Source organism: Cyprinodon tularosa, unplaced genomic scaffold, assembly GCF_016077235.1.
Source record: "Cyprinodon tularosa strain WSP-4 unplaced genomic scaffold, ASM1607723v1 ctg84, whole genome shotgun sequence".
Lineage (NCBI taxonomy): Eukaryota > Metazoa > Chordata > Actinopteri > Cyprinodontiformes > Cyprinodontidae > Cyprinodon > Cyprinodon tularosa.
The window spans coordinates 2,050,277-2,068,486 of record NW_024039607.1 but is presented as its reverse complement, the minus strand read 5'-3'; the positions used below and the strand labels follow the sequence as shown (position 1 = coordinate 2,068,486).

General features: G+C 35.7%; 2 protein-coding genes across 2 annotated transcripts; one reads left to right on the top strand and one right to left on the bottom strand.

The window, feature by feature from the left end:
• Positions 1-282: 282 nt before the first annotated feature.
• Positions 283-7,111, bottom strand: LOC119774979 (sphingomyelin synthase-related protein 1-like). Its single transcript, XM_038272818.1, has 6 exons — positions 6,924-7,111; positions 5,059-5,634; positions 3,363-3,458; positions 2,648-2,765; positions 2,410-2,560; positions 283-1,553 (listed from the first exon to the last, which is right to left on the bottom strand). The coding sequence occupies exons 2-6, from the start codon at positions 5,613-5,615 to the stop codon at positions 1,249-1,251; spliced, it is 1,227 nt and encodes a 408-aa protein (XP_038128746.1). The 5' UTR covers positions 5,616-5,634; positions 6,924-7,111; the 3' UTR covers positions 283-1,248.
• A 4,718-nt stretch (positions 7,112-11,829) lies between these two features.
• LOC119774961 (dual specificity protein phosphatase 13-like) lies at positions 11,830-15,172 on the top strand. Its single transcript, XM_038272797.1, has 3 exons — positions 11,830-12,107; positions 13,980-14,197; positions 14,712-15,172. Exons 1-3 carry the CDS (start codon positions 11,980-11,982, stop codon positions 14,921-14,923), a joined length of 558 nt encoding a protein of 185 aa, XP_038128725.1. The 5' UTR covers positions 11,830-11,979; the 3' UTR covers positions 14,924-15,172.
• Positions 15,173-18,210: the final 3,038 nt, after the last annotated feature.

Here is an 18,210-nt window from a genome sequence, read left to right as displayed (position 1 = left end):
ATTAAGTCAATAATACTTTTATTGACAACAAAGAAAAGTTGATAGTAATGGGAAAACCTTAAAAAACTTCACATGCTATAGTTCTTTATCTGGGTATAAATATTACTGTACTGTAGAGGTCAGGGGTCAGTGATAAAATTGATTTATAAAGTAGGGTTATTTTGTAAAAGAGGATCTAAGCTTTAAACCCTTTTTCTGTCTATCTTATAGCATTTAAACATCTACAAACCTATAAAATGTACTTTTAAAGGCTATATAAAAAGATACAGACAACTGTGTTTTTTTCAGTCCTTTAATGACAGCTCAAAAAAATGAGTTGCTGAACACATCAACCCTTTTTGCATGAAATAATACTTGAGTTGTTCAATAGATTATGTTTCTATTAGTATCTTTCAGTAATTGAAACATACAGCAGCACACATTAAAGTCTACGCTTCACACACTGTTTTTCAAACATATCGTTCAAAGCAAATGTAAACCTATCTACATGTTTTTACATTGGGGAAGTATAAAAATATCTATTGACAATCAAAAATAAATATACACATATACATTAAGATTTCTCTTAAGGGTCAGTTTGGTACAGATCAAAATCAGGAATATTGGAGAAAGGACAAAACTTGGTCATAGTCTCCTAATTCTTAGTATGTGGAAATGTATTGCACCTAAAATGACACAGATATAGGACAGTAAATATGGAAACATTTCTAGAGAAATTTCTCAATTGGTAAGAAGGAAACATTTTAAGACATATTTTAGGGAATTCAAGAGTTTCTTTTCCCCCCAAAGTATTTGGCTGATTATTACATTTTCTTCAAGGTTTTCCTTACTATGAAATTAGATTGTATTAATATCAAAATAAAGCATGATCTTAAGAAATACGGATGGCATTGATGAAATCTATGTCTGATGATTAATTACAAAAATGAATTAACTCAATTTCTATGGAAAATACTAAAATGCAATCCATGCTACATAAAATTACATCCCTTTTGAAAAAAAATAAAATCAGTGTTTGTATCAGATGTTTTCAGTTAAACACTAAATTATGAGTTTGTAGTAGATTAAGTCTAATCTGCAAAAAGCTTTTGAAATGATGAAGCAGGTCAGAGAAATTGGCTCTAAAATAAACAAAAACAAAACGATTTGGCTCTGAGCATTACACCAGGTATCTTCATCAAGAATGCCGCGAGCCTCCTCAATTGGCAACTTCACAGGACAAGACGAAAAACAATATGCAGCAGTTTGTTATCCAATCAGGCGCTTCATCGCCGCCGGTTTAGGGAAGGGCCAGCAGTACTCATTGGGGACGGGACCGTTCACATTGCACTCAAAGAAGGAGAACATAGGAAACCAGATGCGGGCTCGCCGACTCTGCTGGTACGCCCGAGTATTGGCCAGAGTGTGGTAGTACAGGAAGAGTCTGGTAGTGATATAGAAGGCTATAAACACATCAATGGAGTAGTGTTCATGGGCAGCCAGGATGAAGAAGATCCCAAAGAGGTTGAGGACCCAAGACAAGGTGTGGATAAAGTTCCAACTCCGTGGAGTGTCTGAGAGAACAAAAAAAAAAGAAATTTGTTTTCAATACCACCCATACAAGCTTCAAGCTCTGACTGTAGTTTTAGTGTTGTCCTGTTGGAACGTTAACATGCTCCAGTTGTATGAACAAGCAGTTAAAGTGAACCATCTCACAGTTAATATAAACATTGTTTTGTCAGACAGTACAATCATGGTAGAGAGAAAATCCATCTATCAATTTAAGTGCATATATTATCAGCTCTTGTATATATTATCAGGTCTTAATCAGCAAGGGATTTAAAATAAATCAATGAGTGAAAACTAGTGAAAAACTATTACAACACAGAACCCTCAAAGTTAAAGGGGAAGCACTTATTGCTTTGACTATATGTAATTTCACAGGAGATTTATCAGTTTAGAGAATTTTTGTACAGCAGCAAAACAGTAAACTAATTTATTGATTCAATAAAAGTCCCTAACAATCATTTGGGTAGATTTTCTAAATAGTTTAAATATCTTTAGCATTTTTTTTGCTCTCTTAGAAATTCTTTCTGCAAGTTTTCTTCAACCATTATAATTTCAAGGCCTCTAATCCCACCGGCTGCATTAAAGTGGAGGTTCTGTGATAGTGTGGATACTTTTTGGCTCACACTTCAAGCCACAATTCTGTTTTTTTTTTCAAGAAAACAGGTCCATTCAGCAGGATAACGATCCAAAGAAACAGCGGCAAATTTCCGCCTCCTGATTTTGCTAAAGTTATAAAGTGAATTCTCTTTTATCCCTTTTTTCATGTCTTTCCAATCGGGGCCAACATTCATAAAGAGTGCTGTATATTAATTTATTTTATACAGAAAAATAAAAGCACATATATGAATATAAACTACTCACACTCTGTAACAAAGAAGTTAAGCATTGTGAGAACCACAGTGTGGCCGCTGAACATGTAGTCTCCGCACGTATGTACCCCGGTGAGGGTCATCCCAAACCCGCTCCAGATGGCCACAGCTCGCTGCAGCTTGGCCCACATGTCGCCATACATCTACAACGGCAGAGCAAGATAAGCTACACCATATGGTGCCATCTCAGGAAGGACAAGAACGGGTGAAAAAAAAAGTACCACCTTTACCTTTCTTGTGCACTGCAGATGCTGCCCTGGAACGGACAGAGAAGTGACGAACATGGTGATGCATCGTAGCATGAAAACTGTCCCCATTAAGCTGCACATGCGTCGCAGAAGGATGGACCTGCAACTCATCACAAACAGGGAATTAGCGCCTGATATAATATCAGCCCCAGTCTATTTATAGAGCACTTTTCATGCAGCACACAGGCCAAACAAAAGACTTTAAATCTAAGAAAAACAGGAGCCAATATAAAGAGATAACTGCAAAAACAAGAAAAATTGGTTAATATAGGGAGCAAAAGAAAAAAATGTAAAGAAATAAACCATAAACAAAAGGTTATATTTTAATGTAATTAAGAGACTCAATTGTTAAATGTGATAGTAATATTATATCTGTTTGTCCACTTATATCATCTGCCTATCCTAATCAAACTGCTTAAAAAATAAATAAAAAATACATAATACGAGTTCTAAACAAATCCTCAAAACTACATTTAATTCAAACCACCAGGATGAAATTTGGGAAAACAATAAATAAATAAGCAGAGCAACAAATGATATTTCATATCAATATTGAGCCAAACTAAAAGTGCAAAAAAAAAAATCCAGTCTTAATTTAGGATTAAATCACATAATCTGATATGGTTTTATGGTGATAAAGTATAAAGGAGCACCTGGTATAAATCCAACCATTTAACAGCCGACTTAGTGAAATTACCTGTGTTTGTGCAGCAGAAGAACCAGCAGCCAAATGTTACAGAGAATAACGCCACACGCCTCAGCCATAGCAAAAGCCCACGGTATCCTTGGCATGCTGCAGAAAAACATGAGAGCGATTTTTATCACAACAGACCAACATTTTCAAAATAACTGACATGACAGTCAGCCATCTCATCTCTCAGACTTCAGGATGCTTCTAAAGAAAGAAAAGCTTATGTTTCCTTTACAGGAACCACATGCGTATAAATATATAGCTTTAGATTTGATTGTTTTCATGGCTTTAAATGCTCTCTTGTCCGGATTCCACTGTTGATCCTGTTGTGCAGATAAGGCCTCCCTTATTTCCATAAGCGAGTGAGTGAGTGAGCTAGCTGATAGTCTCACTTCACTTCTGTGTGGGGAAAAAAAAACAACTTGAAGTTTTACCTTAACTTTAAGGACTGGAATGAAAAAGTTGGGTGCTTGCTCTTAATAGAAAATACTTTTGTTGTTGCCTTTTTTAACTTCTGACTACATTGCAAATATAAATAGAAAGTAACCTCACTGCCACAAAGGTCAAGAGATGTTGCATCAACATATAATAAGGTATACTCATTAAGTTTCTAGTATCTGTGAAAGCATTCCAAGCTAAATCTATTCTGTTAAATCTTTTAAAGTGATTTTAATCCTTGGAATAAAAAGTAAATGTTGAAAGCAAAAAGAAACCACTGCTGAAGAAAGTTATAGGAAATAATGTTTAAAATTTACCACAACAAAAGATGGGGAAGAATCTAATCATGTCTCATATATAATAAAAAAATGAAACTTCCTATGGCCACCGTGCAAAATATCGCATCAGAAGTAAAAAGTAGACTGCAGATCACCCTGTATGAAGCATGTTCAGTTTAAAGCATCATGATGTAGGAAGGCTTCTCTTCAGCAAAGAGAACGGATGGAATTAAATAAAGGCCAATCATGGAGAAATTATCAAGAAAACCAGTTAGAAGCCTCAAAAGACATCACTCCTTAAACATAAAGCCAGAACTCCAACAAATAATTTTCATTAAAAAATATTTCTGTGTTCCAATATCCTATCTGGAGTCCTGACCTCAGTATAATGATCTGCAGCAAGAACAAAGTGACAAAAAAAGGGAATAAAATTGCAATCTTAAAATAAAAAATAAAAAAAACACTTTAAATACTGTCAGGAAAACTCAACAGAAACTCAATTCAACAGAAAACCTTGAAATTTGTTCAGAAAGCCTGTTAAAATATTGGTCAAATCCACCACATAACAAGATCTGGATTTTTATGATTAAATATTAAAAAAAAATAATTGGGAGAATACTATCAAGTAGTATACAAAGGAACCTCGAAATAACTCCTCCAAATGGTTACTTTTATAATAATGATCATAAAGATGTGGGTCTTGTGACTATGTCTACTTTATTTTCTGCTGAACAATAATTTCAGCTGGTTTCGTTTCCCCAAATGTCTCCTGAGAGAGTTTCTAGACATCAGTTGTCCTCTGACACATTGAACGAGGTCATTAGAAACTAAACAAGACCCTCAATCATCTCTTTCTGAGGCAAAGTTTCCTCTTAAGGATATTTAAAGAACAAATAAGTCAATTTTTTTTGAGGTAGTGCAGTTCTATCATCAGAAATATGTAAACATTTATCAGGAATCTGCTTTGTTTTCTTATAATCACTGACCTGTCAAGGAAAATATCAGGCAGTGGAGGGTAGGTGCGCATGTCGGGGACCCTTTCGTGGACTATGACCATGACGAAGGAAGTGAACCCGAACACAAACACCACATAGACGGAGCTTAACACCGTCTTCCAGTATTCAGGATCCAGGCGCCTCATCTGCTGCTTGTACTTCCCGTTGGTGTACTGCTGGTACTCCTCCCCCACAGGAGCGGTGTTGGTGCTATCGCAGTCTCTGCTGGGGTCCCCATTGCACAGCCATTCCAAGTTACTCCCAGAACTGGACGGAGAGAGGCCGTCGAAAGGGACGCCCAGCTCCTCCAGGACGTCAAGGTTCTGCTTCTGCAGCTTGCGGACAGACATCATCAGCCTCTTGATGTCGCCCAGCACCTTGAGCTCCAGAGGCGGTGAGCGGAGGTCGTATTCACTGAGAGCAAGCAGGCTGGTGCCGTCCAGTCGATGCTTGTTGCACAGCAGGTCAACATAGTCGCAGAAACCTTCTTCCTTTAGCCACCTGGCAACGTGTTTGGGCGTCCAATATCTGACACTGAGCTGGGTCATTTTCTTCTCACTCCAAAGGCTGAAACAAATTGGGTTTTGTTATGAAAAAAAAATTATGAAACATGCATATTTATATATATATTAGCTGAGATCTGTTCTCACAAGTATAGAATAAAATTGCTGAGAAAAAAGGCATCGACTGGATTATTTACAGGTGAATGCTTAACCAGTTTCTTTGATAAATGACCTACAGATTCTCATTTCTTTTCACCAGAAAGCTTAGAAGAACAATAGAGGTCCTTCTCAAATTATCATATTGTGAAAAAGTTCATTAGTTTCCATAATGTAATGATAAAACTTGAACATTGATATATTTTAGATTCATTGCACACTAACTGAAATATTTCAGGTATTTTATTGTCTTAATACGGATGGCAGTCTTACCCATGATTGGGGTTTTGAGTGATCTTTTAAAGGCCTGAGGAATCTTTTGCAGCTGTTTAGAGTTAATTTGTTGATTCAGATGATTAGGTGCATAGCTCTTTAGAGACCTTTTTCATGATATGCTAATTTTGTGATAGGAATTTTGGGTTTTCATGAGCTGTATGTCAAAATCATCCATATTAAGACAATAAAAGACCTGAAATATTTCAGTTAGTGTGCAATGAACCTAAATTATATGAATGTTCAAGTTTTATCATTATGGAAAATAATGAACTTTATCACACTATGCTAATATTTTTAAAAGGACCTGTATTTTCTCCCTTGATTGTTATAGTATGAAAGAAATCCATGAGAAATATGATGCATGTCTCCATTTTTTTAATTATTTAAAAATAAAACAGACATTAATTAAGCAATATTTCTATATTTCTCTTCATGACCTAAATTACTTAGATGTTTACTCTATCTATAAACAAATAAAGGGGAAAAAAATCACTCAGATTTGAGCTGTTAACTCCCCTATTTCACCCCTTAAACAACCAACGGAATGTATCCTAACTGACAACAAAATCTATAAATATCTTTGATTAATAGGGAGGAAACCCACATATTTAGACTAGAGTTTTTATATGAAGAACAAGAGTGAAGCTTTATTTGTTTGGAGAGCAGTTTAGTGACTGCTGTTCAATCATCCACCCACATAAGCTCAAATCACTGATAGGCACCATCTCTGCTGCTCAGAGCGATACCTACAGCTAAAGCTAACCTTCTAGGTTAAATACAAGCACAGTTCTATCTGAGGAAGATGTTAAAACACACACAATGATCTCCTTTTTTCTCTCTACACCCAAAGGCAATCTGTCCTGTAGCTAAAGCTAGCTACCTAGCGCTAAACGGAAGCTCGCTCGGTACATGTTCGCTCACCGGGTTTGGGATCCACCTGAAGACACGGAGCTTATTTACTCAGCTAACTAACCAGCATCTCTCGAAAATTAACCTACACCCTGTTGACGGAGCCTGACGAGACGACACTAGCTTAGTGGAAATCATGTTGGCCAAGATTCGCGCTGACGAGCTAAATGATGACAAGCCAATGCGATAATGTGCCGAATATCTGCGCACTTAAAAAAAGGAAAAAAATAAAAAATAAAACTGCTAAAGTTAATCTACACTGACACCTTGTGGACACACTGGGTACTGCAGTATTTCTTTTTACACATTTACCAAAACCTACATTCCTTCATAATGGAGCTTAGCTTCATTTTAATTTGCTGATTTAAATATAGAATTCTGATGGATAGATTTAGTAAATATATAAAATAAAACCTTAGTTATTTTATTGTATTTTATTATATTTTATCATTACATAAAAAAATGTTAAAACTGTAAATCTGTAGGTCATATGTTTATATCACTGTTTATCACACTTATCAAACTCTTCTTAAAACCCACCTCTTTTCTTTGGCCTTTGACACCACGTAGAGCGTTGATTATATGGATATACATTATTTTATTTGCTTTTATTTATTTTATGTTTTTGTGCAGCAATTTTAAAACCTTGTGTTTATTGAAATCATACTATATAAATAAAGTGGATTTGATTGGATATATATATATATTATTTATTTATTATTATTTAATAATATTTATTATTATTTATTTATTTTTATTTATTTATTTATTTTTTAACCATTTTTCAAGGCTGCACTTTTAAAAAGAGGAAATTGTCCAGAGAGCTGTTCCAAAGGAAATTTCTTTTTGCTTTAAACTTGTGTAAACAAAATGACAAATAAAATCTGTCTAAGTCTAGATACTTTTAAGACGAACATTTGAAGCAAAGTTATATTTACTAATAATTAGTTTTAATCTTTACTTGTTTTTGCTTAAACCATCCTTAGCGAGGGTTAAACTAGCTGGATATAAAATGTATTTAGATTTATTAACTTTTATTCTTCTTGCTCAGAACCATATATTTTCAGTAGAGTTGATGTGCAATGGCAAAATATTATACTGTATTATTTATTCAAAACTTGCTTTGTTATTGGTTTGGATTAATAGTGATCTTGGAACACCCAGTTTGAAGTTTCAACTATCTATCTATTTAAGTTAAGGAATTTTGAGATAGTTGCACATTTTCAGGTTTCCAAATGCAATATTCATGCACCAATTGCTCTGACGGGAAAGTGACCCACAGCATGATAGTGCCACTATAATACTTAACAGTTAGGACAGGACAGTCGTGTCTGGTTTAAAAGCCTAACTTTATCAAATCTAAACATTCTTCTTGTCATAATGGACAGATACATTAGTTTAAAACCTTTACCAAGAACATGTTTGGCTTCTATGTAAGAAAAGTTAGATGCATACTTGAAGGTGCCAATTTTGAAATAAGTAGCCAACAAATTTTTTGTAAACAATGTAAAATTGGCTCCGCTGTCGACAAAACCCGTGTGTTCCAGCATTTTGCATTCTAGGATAGGCCTTGGGCTAGTTATTTTTAGACCTCCTGCAAATTTTTCCCTTTACTAAGAGGTAGAGTTAAATTTCAACAGACTTTTGTGTTCCAGATAAGCAATAAACCAAACCATACCTCTATAACAAATTTCAAAACCGGTGATCTGTGATTTAAGAAATGTATTTCTACTAAATTCGATGTGAATATAGTCTAGAATCATGCATTTACCTTGTTGGTTAGATTTCTCCCAAATCGGGAAATTCTTTCAAGAAAAAATAATGTGAGCAGAAACTATTTGACATGTTTTTTCCATGTTGGCTCCATCTTCGTGGCTCTAGACATTTGACTCTTGTGTTTTAATAGAAAAGGCATTGAAATATTTCGAAATATCTACAGATTTGATGACATTTATTTGTTTATCCATTTCCGTTTTGCCTAAAAAGTTTTACAAATGTTTTAAAAATATCCCAGTACATCTAGAAATATAATGTATTACTGATATTGTTTCTCATTTATTTGGTTCTTTATAAAATGGAATAAAGAAAACCGTTAATAACAGAGGATTGGAGTACACATTCACAGAAAAGGCCACAGAATTAATTTTAGAACAGACACCTGTCTCTGTCATTTCCAACATGGCAGCAGTAAAACCCCAACAGTTTAGAAAAACATTTGCTATCCTTGAGGAATCTATAGAATAAATGATCCTAGGTTTGTTGTTGGGCTTTTGTGGACTTTTGTTTTGTATTTGTTCAACATGCAGGAAAAAGGCAATGCAGTTTCTTGTGTCACCGCCTCTTTAAAAGAGCTTCAGAGGGTTTTGCATGTGTCAGCTTCTTAACAGTTGCTATTTGCTTTCTAATGCATTTTTCATGTGTTGGCTGCTGTTTGATTCAAATACCTTAATACATTCTAGCTCCTGTGATGATGGATAATGCTTTTCAAAACCAAACTACAACTTTCCAGAAAGCAACTACAAAAAAGTTACACAAATGTAGCAAACAGCTTCAACACATGCTGCAACACATGAAGACGCATAGATTAGTATGTGTGTCACAGAAAATGTCAGAAAAAGAATGTATTTTTGCTAAACTATCTCTATGACAAATTGACTATCAACAGGCAGTATCCTGCATCCTGTTCCCACCTCCTTCCTCACTGTCAGCTCTTTCGAATATCATTTATCCTGGTGACCGCTGACGCATTTCCGCTTTAGCCTTAGTGTCCTTACTGGTTAGAGCTACTTAATAGCAGGCAGTGAGAGGATGAGTTCAGCTTCAAGATTGTCGGTTTATCACAACCCTTTGTTCAAACCAGCCATAAAATAGCTACTGAGGTTTCATTCTCCCTCTTCCCAAAAGCTTGGATATATACTGTAGGCTACAAAGAAGAAATGACCATCAGTCAACATCAATACAATACGAACCGATGCTTCATAGTTTTTAATTTTTGCTCTTTGAAATAATACGAATTAGATGGTGGTCAAAAAAATCCTACCGCTGCATGAGCAACTGTGGGACATTAATCTTTTAAATAATGGTCCAGTGTGATTGTATCCCTAGTTGGAAACCTAATATTCTGTCTTAATTGTGTAAGTCAATTGGAGATTTGGTGATAAAATACCTTGGACAATTAAGTCTTCTTATTATTTTTTTTATGTCTGTTATCACTTTAGTGATCTGTACTAGAGGTGTAAATAGTAATCATTTTGTATCGATGCATCGATCCAACAGACGACGATCCGATGCATCGAAACGTCTGCAAGAGTATCAATTCATGTTATTTTTTCCTCCGGTCAATTATTATCCACTTGCTCCTGGACGTAATTCTGACTCCCGTGCTGCGGTGGCGCTAAACCTATTTTGCCCTTCTACCTTGCTTCCTTTAGCCACTACCCTCTTTCCGCATGCACACCCACAGTCGCGTAAACAGTAGGCAAGACAGACATGGCAGAGATAGGGGAGGTGAAAGAAGAGGAAGGCAAGACAGACGTGGCGGAGGAAAAAAAAGACGATGTATTTTTGAGTATCGAAAATAATCGAATCGTTGGGTCAAGAAATCGATACTGAATCGAATCGCCATGATGGGTGTGATTTACACCCCTAATCTGTACATTAGCCTATGATGTGCAGGTCTGTAGGGGAATGTAATCACTGGTCAGAACAAACAAGAACTATGAATAAAAGGTTTACAGTGTATAAAAGATAACTCCACATGAGGACTACCACAGTATAATTATTTTTCACAGTGTTCTGTTACATTTTGACATAAGAATACCAATCTTTGGAAATGTAAAAGCAGATTTCACTTCCTCTATTTTACCCTGACAGCCCTGCGCTGTTGTCTAAAATGTGGTCATCAAGCCAAGTTTTAGTGAAACACTGCAGCTAGTCTGTGGAAATGCATTTGTTTTTTTCAGGGTGGGTTTGCTGTACTGTGAATTAATGTTTTAAAACACAAACCTGTGTAAATACTCCTGCAAACAGATATCTATCTATCTATCTATCTATCTATCTATCTATCTATCTATCTATCTATCTATCTATCTATCTATCTGGAGAAATACATTTTCAGAATAAAGCAAATTCTGGACCCATGAAAAATCAAAGCTCAAATACATTGGATGGTAATTTTGAATAAAAATCTATATCTCTCTTTTAATCTTTGGTAGTCTACCCAGACCTATTACAATCTATCATAAAAAAGAAAAGAACATAGCAAAGGTGAACTCAAGCATGATCATTTCCAAGAAACTCATTGCTAATCTTCTATTTCTTAGAAACCATTTTCTTGTAAATCAGCTACCCAGACGCTACCTTTTTTCCAGGAAACACATTTATGAAAAGTTAGGAACTGTACTAAAATATAGATTCAATGTATGCTGTTTACATTTGATGTTGGGTTTTGTTTTCCCCATTTTACAAACATAAGGCATAAGTCTAAAGTATTAATGGTCCTTTAAAAGTCCTAAGGAGTGAAAATCATTATGAAATGAAAGTGAAGTGATCAAGTTTTATTTCCCTACAATGAGTAAAAAACAACCTGAAGTGTTGAAATTAGTGCACGTGAACAGCTGTCAATAGCAAAACTTATGTTTCTTTTTCCCCTTTTACGCTATTTAGTGAGAGTTTTACACCAGAGCTGTTAACAAGCCACACAAGGATGCTGTGGAGTGATTCAATTCTATAAATGCTGAATAATATCCAATATAAGCAGTTCTCTCTGGCAGTTTGACCATAATTATGCCCAATTATCACCGCTTTATAGAATGATTCATCATTGAGCGAGACTGATTAAATTAGAGTCCCATGGTGGTGTGTGAAAAGCAGAGCCCCTGCTGTAGCGCGTGTTTTTCTGCCCTCTGCATGGGTAAGACTACACGCTAGGTTAAACCCCAAATTGGGTAACTGTCCAGCGACAGCACCTGCTGGAACGGATCATCCAGAGCTGGAGAAAGACTGGGACTGCCTTGAAAAGCAAACATTTTGGCCAGCAATCCAGCCAGGACTGGACTTTGAACTTAAAATGCCAAAGGTGAAAGACAAGGCAAAGGAATATCCAACCGTGAAGGACCTGCAGAATGTTTTGGACTCTTGTAAGCTACACCTCGGCCAAATCAATGAAGTATGGCCGAACATATACATAGGAAATTTGTAAGTATGAATTTGATTAGAGTTTTTTGAAATTGCACTGCAACAATACAGGTGCAAAAAATAGAATTTGATTTAAATGTCCAATTCTTTTTACTCATTTTGTTAAAAAATGTAAATCATATCTTATGCAGAATTATTACAAGCATTTATTTATGCATTTATTTATATGTTATTGCTAACAGAAAAAAAAAAATCAGATTTAAAAAAGTATTATGTGATGCCAATGAAAGATAAACTGTGTTTAACACTGGAATTCAACCCCTGTCAGAAAAATGATGGAATCACTGGCGTCAGAGGATGTTCATTCATTTTGTATAAAAAGATCAGATCACAGACATGACACAAGCTAAAGTTATTTCAAATTGCAACTTTTTTCATGATTCCATATTTTTTTCTCTCTGCATGATCTGAAAAAGTGACCGTTAATGAATACCACATTTTTATTTTATATTACTTAAAGCCAGACAGTTGTCTATGATCTGCTTTTTTTCTACAAAATTAAACAACTAAATGAGCATCCTCCGAGGCCAGCGATTCTATCATTTTTTTGCCAGGGGTTGTATTATGGCTCACACAATCATGATGAAAACCACTGACTTGATAGTGATCCAGCAGACAGCCACTGACATCATCCACAAGAATCTTAAGCCACTGAATATTTCAAATGGAAGGAAAAACTGGTAGAACAGACGAATAAGCAACCACAATAACTGCAGCTTTGAAAGGATCATACAGGGGTACACGTTTAAGGTTTGGTAGAAGTAAAACTTTGCTTTTATTTGGAATTAAAGCTCTAACAGTCTGGAAGTCTAAGAGTCAGGTAAAGAGACAGAAATCACTTTAAGGTCCATAGGAAAGATCTTACAGTTAGTGCCTTCCTATTCGAAAGGAGTCATACCGTTTTTTTTTTTAATCACTTGCTGGTTTTATGACACAATCTGTTCTGTTGGGCTTATTTACATAAAACAATGTTTTATCAGTCATTATAAACCGCTTCTGAATGCTTTGTATATAATGAATTTAAATCTGCCTATATGACTGCGCTGTTTTTATTTCTGTGTAAAAATAGATTTAGTCTTGTAAATTGCCGTTAGATTACATTTTCTATAACATGGCACAATTCAGATAAACTGAATCGAAATAGAAACTGAATTAAAGAAACATGCCAGGTTCAATGCTTCCATCCCGGACCATATTGTTGCAGTAAATTTTCAAAAGGAACCCAGACCAGGGGTGAGCGGGACTACATATACTGTATACTGCACAGATATACCTTTCAGCGCGCCAACGTTTCTGTATTAAAAAGGCTTTTTAAAAAAAAAAAAAAAAAAGCGAGTGTGGCTTTTTATATAAATATACAGTAATCCATAATTGTCTAACAAAGTGAACCAATAGAATGTTTGAAACGGCTCCTGAAATCTTTAACTAATGGAGCATTTTTTCCTGTAGCAGTTTGACCTTCCACTCAACTTTCCATTGAGATGCTTCTATTCATGACTTTCTAAACAACCAGCTTCTTTATAAATTCCTGTTGCTTATCTTCCTGTTTAAATGTATCAGTTATCATCTACTGGATAGTGATCCCCATGATGATGTAGGTCATTTCATGATCACTACATTATATTTCAGTATGAATAATATTATTTTCATTGGTCTCATTAAATATTCTTATTTTGCAGAGTTTGTTTTCATTATCTGCAAACATAATCATAAAAAAATAATGCAGACAAATAATTTAAATATGCTCGCCTGTGTTTTAATTGAATATTTTCTTTTTTCACATATCGACTAATGCTGTGATAAATCCATTGTGCTGCTTTGCATAGTTTTCACCCACGTCTTCAACTTCTCTCTGTCTCTGTGTCTTGCTAGGGCAGTAGCCCAAAACAAGGCTGTCCTGCTGAATTTAGGCATAACTCATGTGTTAAACGCAGCTCACTCCAAGCAAGGCAGCCTAGGGAACCAGAGCTTTTATGGCAAGGACTTTGTGTATTTTGGCATTCCAGCAGATGACTCGACCTACTTTGATCTGGACGTTTACTTCCAGCCTGGAGCAGATTTCATTCATAAAGCTCTGAAGTCACCTGGTGGTAAGAAACCTTCTAAGATTTTAATCATAAAGGACAAAACCAACAGAAGCTTCTCCATTTGAATGCATATTACACATTGAATCCTTTATTTCACTCTGTCAAATATTTAATAGAGTTAACCATCCAAAATCTTATATCTTGCAGCTCTTTCAATGTCACCAGTTACCACAATGTAGCACTACTTGTACAAGAATTCAAATTCATGTTCATCCCGTAATAATAAGACACTTACCTTGCTGAATATAGAAATGTAATAGCTTCTGTCAAAGAAACGATCAAGGAGAGGATGAGGTGGGATTAAAAGAGCTGGCCTATATGAAAAGAGGTTCAAATTAACAAAGATGATGACTTGTCGGTTCTATTTTTAGCTCTCAACCAGTAAAAAAAAAAAAAAAAAACAGAAAAGAAAAGAAAAGCCACAGTGTGAGACGGGCAGTCATGTATGATATTAATAGGTCTGAGGCCTCTCTAATCCTTCCCTTACACCTCTCTCTGCCTTTGTTGTTTCCTTCAGGAAAGGTTTTGGTGCATTGCATTATGGGAATGAGCCGTTCGTCGACTTTGGTACTGGCCTACCTCATGATCTACCATCAGCTCCCCCTCAAACAAGCCCTACAGAAAGTTATCAAGAAGAGAGCAATCTACCCAAACAGGAATTTCCTGGCTTTGCTGCTGGATCTGGATCTTCAGCTGACGAGGAAAAAGAAAACCTGTCAGATCCTGTAGAACTATTCCGCTTTGCAGGTTCACAGCAAGACGTAAGGCAGTCTGTTGATCCAGCTGTCTGGACAGTGGCATTTCTGTAGAAAGATGTTTTGGCTTAGCTGGCTGGGATATTTAGATTGATACTGATATTATACTGGAATCTTAAACCTAAAATGGTAATCAGGGTACTTATCTACGTCTACAATAACTCCACCTTTCAGATGCCTCCCGCTTAAAAAAAAAAATAAAGAAAGAAAAAGAACACCAAAACTTAATTCTCTCTCAAAAAAAAAAAAAACTTGACAAAATTATTCAGAATTTTCCCAAAGTCCAACGTTCTTTCTTTTCAAAGACTGCAACAGTTCTTCAGTGGCTCAAGAGAATTTTACTCCTTCACCAGTTCTTACCTTCATTTTTTATCCTATGTGCTGCAATTTTACCCGTTTCTACTTTCATTTTTTTCCTGGGGGAATTTCATTAAATGCCCATGAACCATTGCATATAAATTTATTACTCATTGTAGCGGGGGAATTTTATGAACTATGGAGATCAATTCTTAAAGTGAAACTCAAATATTGTAATTCAGTTGTACGATATTTTCTGAAAAAGTTGTATTGCTTTCTACTCACTTTTATTAGATTTATTAAATCCTAATCCCAACCCAGAGTAAATATAGTGTTTTGATATATTTCATTGTAGAAATAGAGCAAACTTTCTTCAGAATAGACTTTGAGTGAAATATAAATTATTATTTTTAATTTGTGTTGTCATTCGAGGTGATATCAGCATAGTAGACACAAAATGACTCATGGTTGGTACGAAAAGTCTTGCGGAAGAAAGCACAGATTTGTTTGACCAAACAAACAAAGCTGCAAAAGAACCTCACCTATTATAATTTTTTGTTTGTTTTTACCATTTTATTCTTATGTCTTGATGTGCTTACTTGTCAGTACAGAAAGTCATTTGCACTTTTTATTTTCTCTGACAGATTATATTTTTTTCAGCTTTACTCATATCTTAGCAATGATTACAGGACTAAAAGTTTTGTTGAGGGGCATTTGTTGTTCCTCTGTACCCTATACTTTACACATAATGTGCTTTTGTTGAGGTCGTGGTTTTATTACACTCTTACTAAAAGGTAAAAACAAACAACTTTAAACTTTAAGTAAAAAACCTTCAAATTTTCATGGGGTGTCCATGCAAGAACCAATGTGCAAAGCACCAATGGCTGATTGGCACTAAAAGCAGTTTAGGGTCAATCTATTCTGATGACAATAAACCAACTTGAAACTTGAAAGCTACACACACATTTATACATCCGTGGTGTTTAAATTAATGTATTGCTCTACATAAAATATTTATAAAATGGGCTGACTAGTTGTTCTTTATCTTTAATTATATAGCAGACTCCTCCTGCCGCGCAAAAATTGGTTGAAAAGACATCATGATTTATATCTAAATGACGTCTATGTCTGATTGAAAAGGGAATGGTGAAAAGCTGTAATTTTCAGATCGTTGAAAATAAGTTCAAAACTGGGTTTTCAGCTTATTTTGTTGGACTAAAGTGGGACAGATATCAGATATCAAGGTTCTATCCCCTGTTTTGGCTAGACAGCTAAATGGAACTATAAGAGATCATAGCCTCTAATGCCTGTGCAACTTTGCAGTCATTCGGGTCATCGCCATCACAAAACAGGCTTAATTCAGAGAAAACTGGACATTCACTTAGTTCTTCTGAAGAAGTTGCAGGATCTTCCTGGGTTCTGCTTGGGGAAAAGATAGGGTGATGGTGAATAACTGGTCAGAGGAGGTGGGAAGGTGGAGAACGCTGAACTCACTGGGTTTGAGGTTGTTTTTGGCTTGGAAGGATGGTGTCCTGGGTCCAGGTGCAAATTGAGACTTTCTCTCTTGTGATGGTGTGTAGGAGGGTGGACAGGCAGGCGGGCTCCTGAAGGACGGCTGCAGCAGACTGTGACCTGAGAGATCCAACGGATGAGGAAGGTCCAAGCTTTTGGGTTCAGTTAGCTTGGTTGGTAACTAGGAGGGAAAAGACAGAGACAAGGAATTAGAGCTGGCTTTTAGAGGAAGCAAGCTGGTAGGTCACCACGCTGGTAGCGAGAAAGAACTGACGCCCTCCTCCTCGTCCAAGCTCCTCAAGTAGGCTCCAAATTAACAGATGAACCACACCTGCCCATCACGCCTTGCAGAGAAGAGAGAGAGGCACCAGGCCTGCAGTATGACAGTAGCAAAGATGTTACAGTGACCCTACCATCTCCAAGCCTCCTGCTATGAGAAGTGGCCAGTAAGATACTGGAGAAAAAGTAGTTCCAGTACTGTATGGGGATGCATATAATCAAAGGCTAATAAGCTAAAAAAAAAAATCTTGCATGTTTTACGTTAGATGTTTTCCACAATTTTGAAACATCCCGGATCTATTATGATTTTTTTTTTTTTTTTGCCGTCAATAAATGCAGGAAAGGTGCAGAAGACAGTTCCTGCAGACAGTAATAAATGAAACAGTTCATCAACGGCTGGCAGAAGGATCCAAACATTAAAACCTTCCTGATATATTTGCTTTGATTTGAGAAGTATTCATCTTATCTCAATGGGAATATGTGCACTTGAACTTTGATAAGGAAACTAAGCTTGACAATCTCCTATTTAGTAGTTGGACTTCCGACTAGAGGGGGTGTTGCTGTTGTAATCCTGTCTGAAGCAAAAGAGAACATACCACAATACTGCAGCCTTCACTACCAATAGACCTTGAGCTATTTTAAGTAGTTTTCACCATGGCAGAAAACCCAGAACTCTTGTGAAATAAATATTTGCATTGAAATATTTCAGCATAACATATGACTGAGCTTGAAAACAACAATAGATTTACAGCAACAAAGTTCTATAATATTTATCATGTTTTACATGGTTTTCTTTTTTTATACAAGTTTAGGATTAGTTGGACAATGTCTATGGTTTGATACTTATAAAGTATAAATGGTCATTTGGGCGTGTGTATAGAAATGTACTATGTAAAACCATAATATCAATCTAAAAATTGTCATTAAAAACACAGTAGATTGAGAGCAAAAACATACAAACACAAATGGCTCTATCATTCTTTTAAGTAAATTATGGACCAAATTAATCACAACCATGTTTTTAAAAAAACATTGTTTATTTATTATATTTATCATTTTCTTTTTTATCTAATCTCCTTTGTCTCTTAAAAGAAATAATAAATCAGCATCATCTGTCTGACAGATCATACTGTGAAATTTCTATGTGTTATTCATCACAGCAGTTGAACCGAT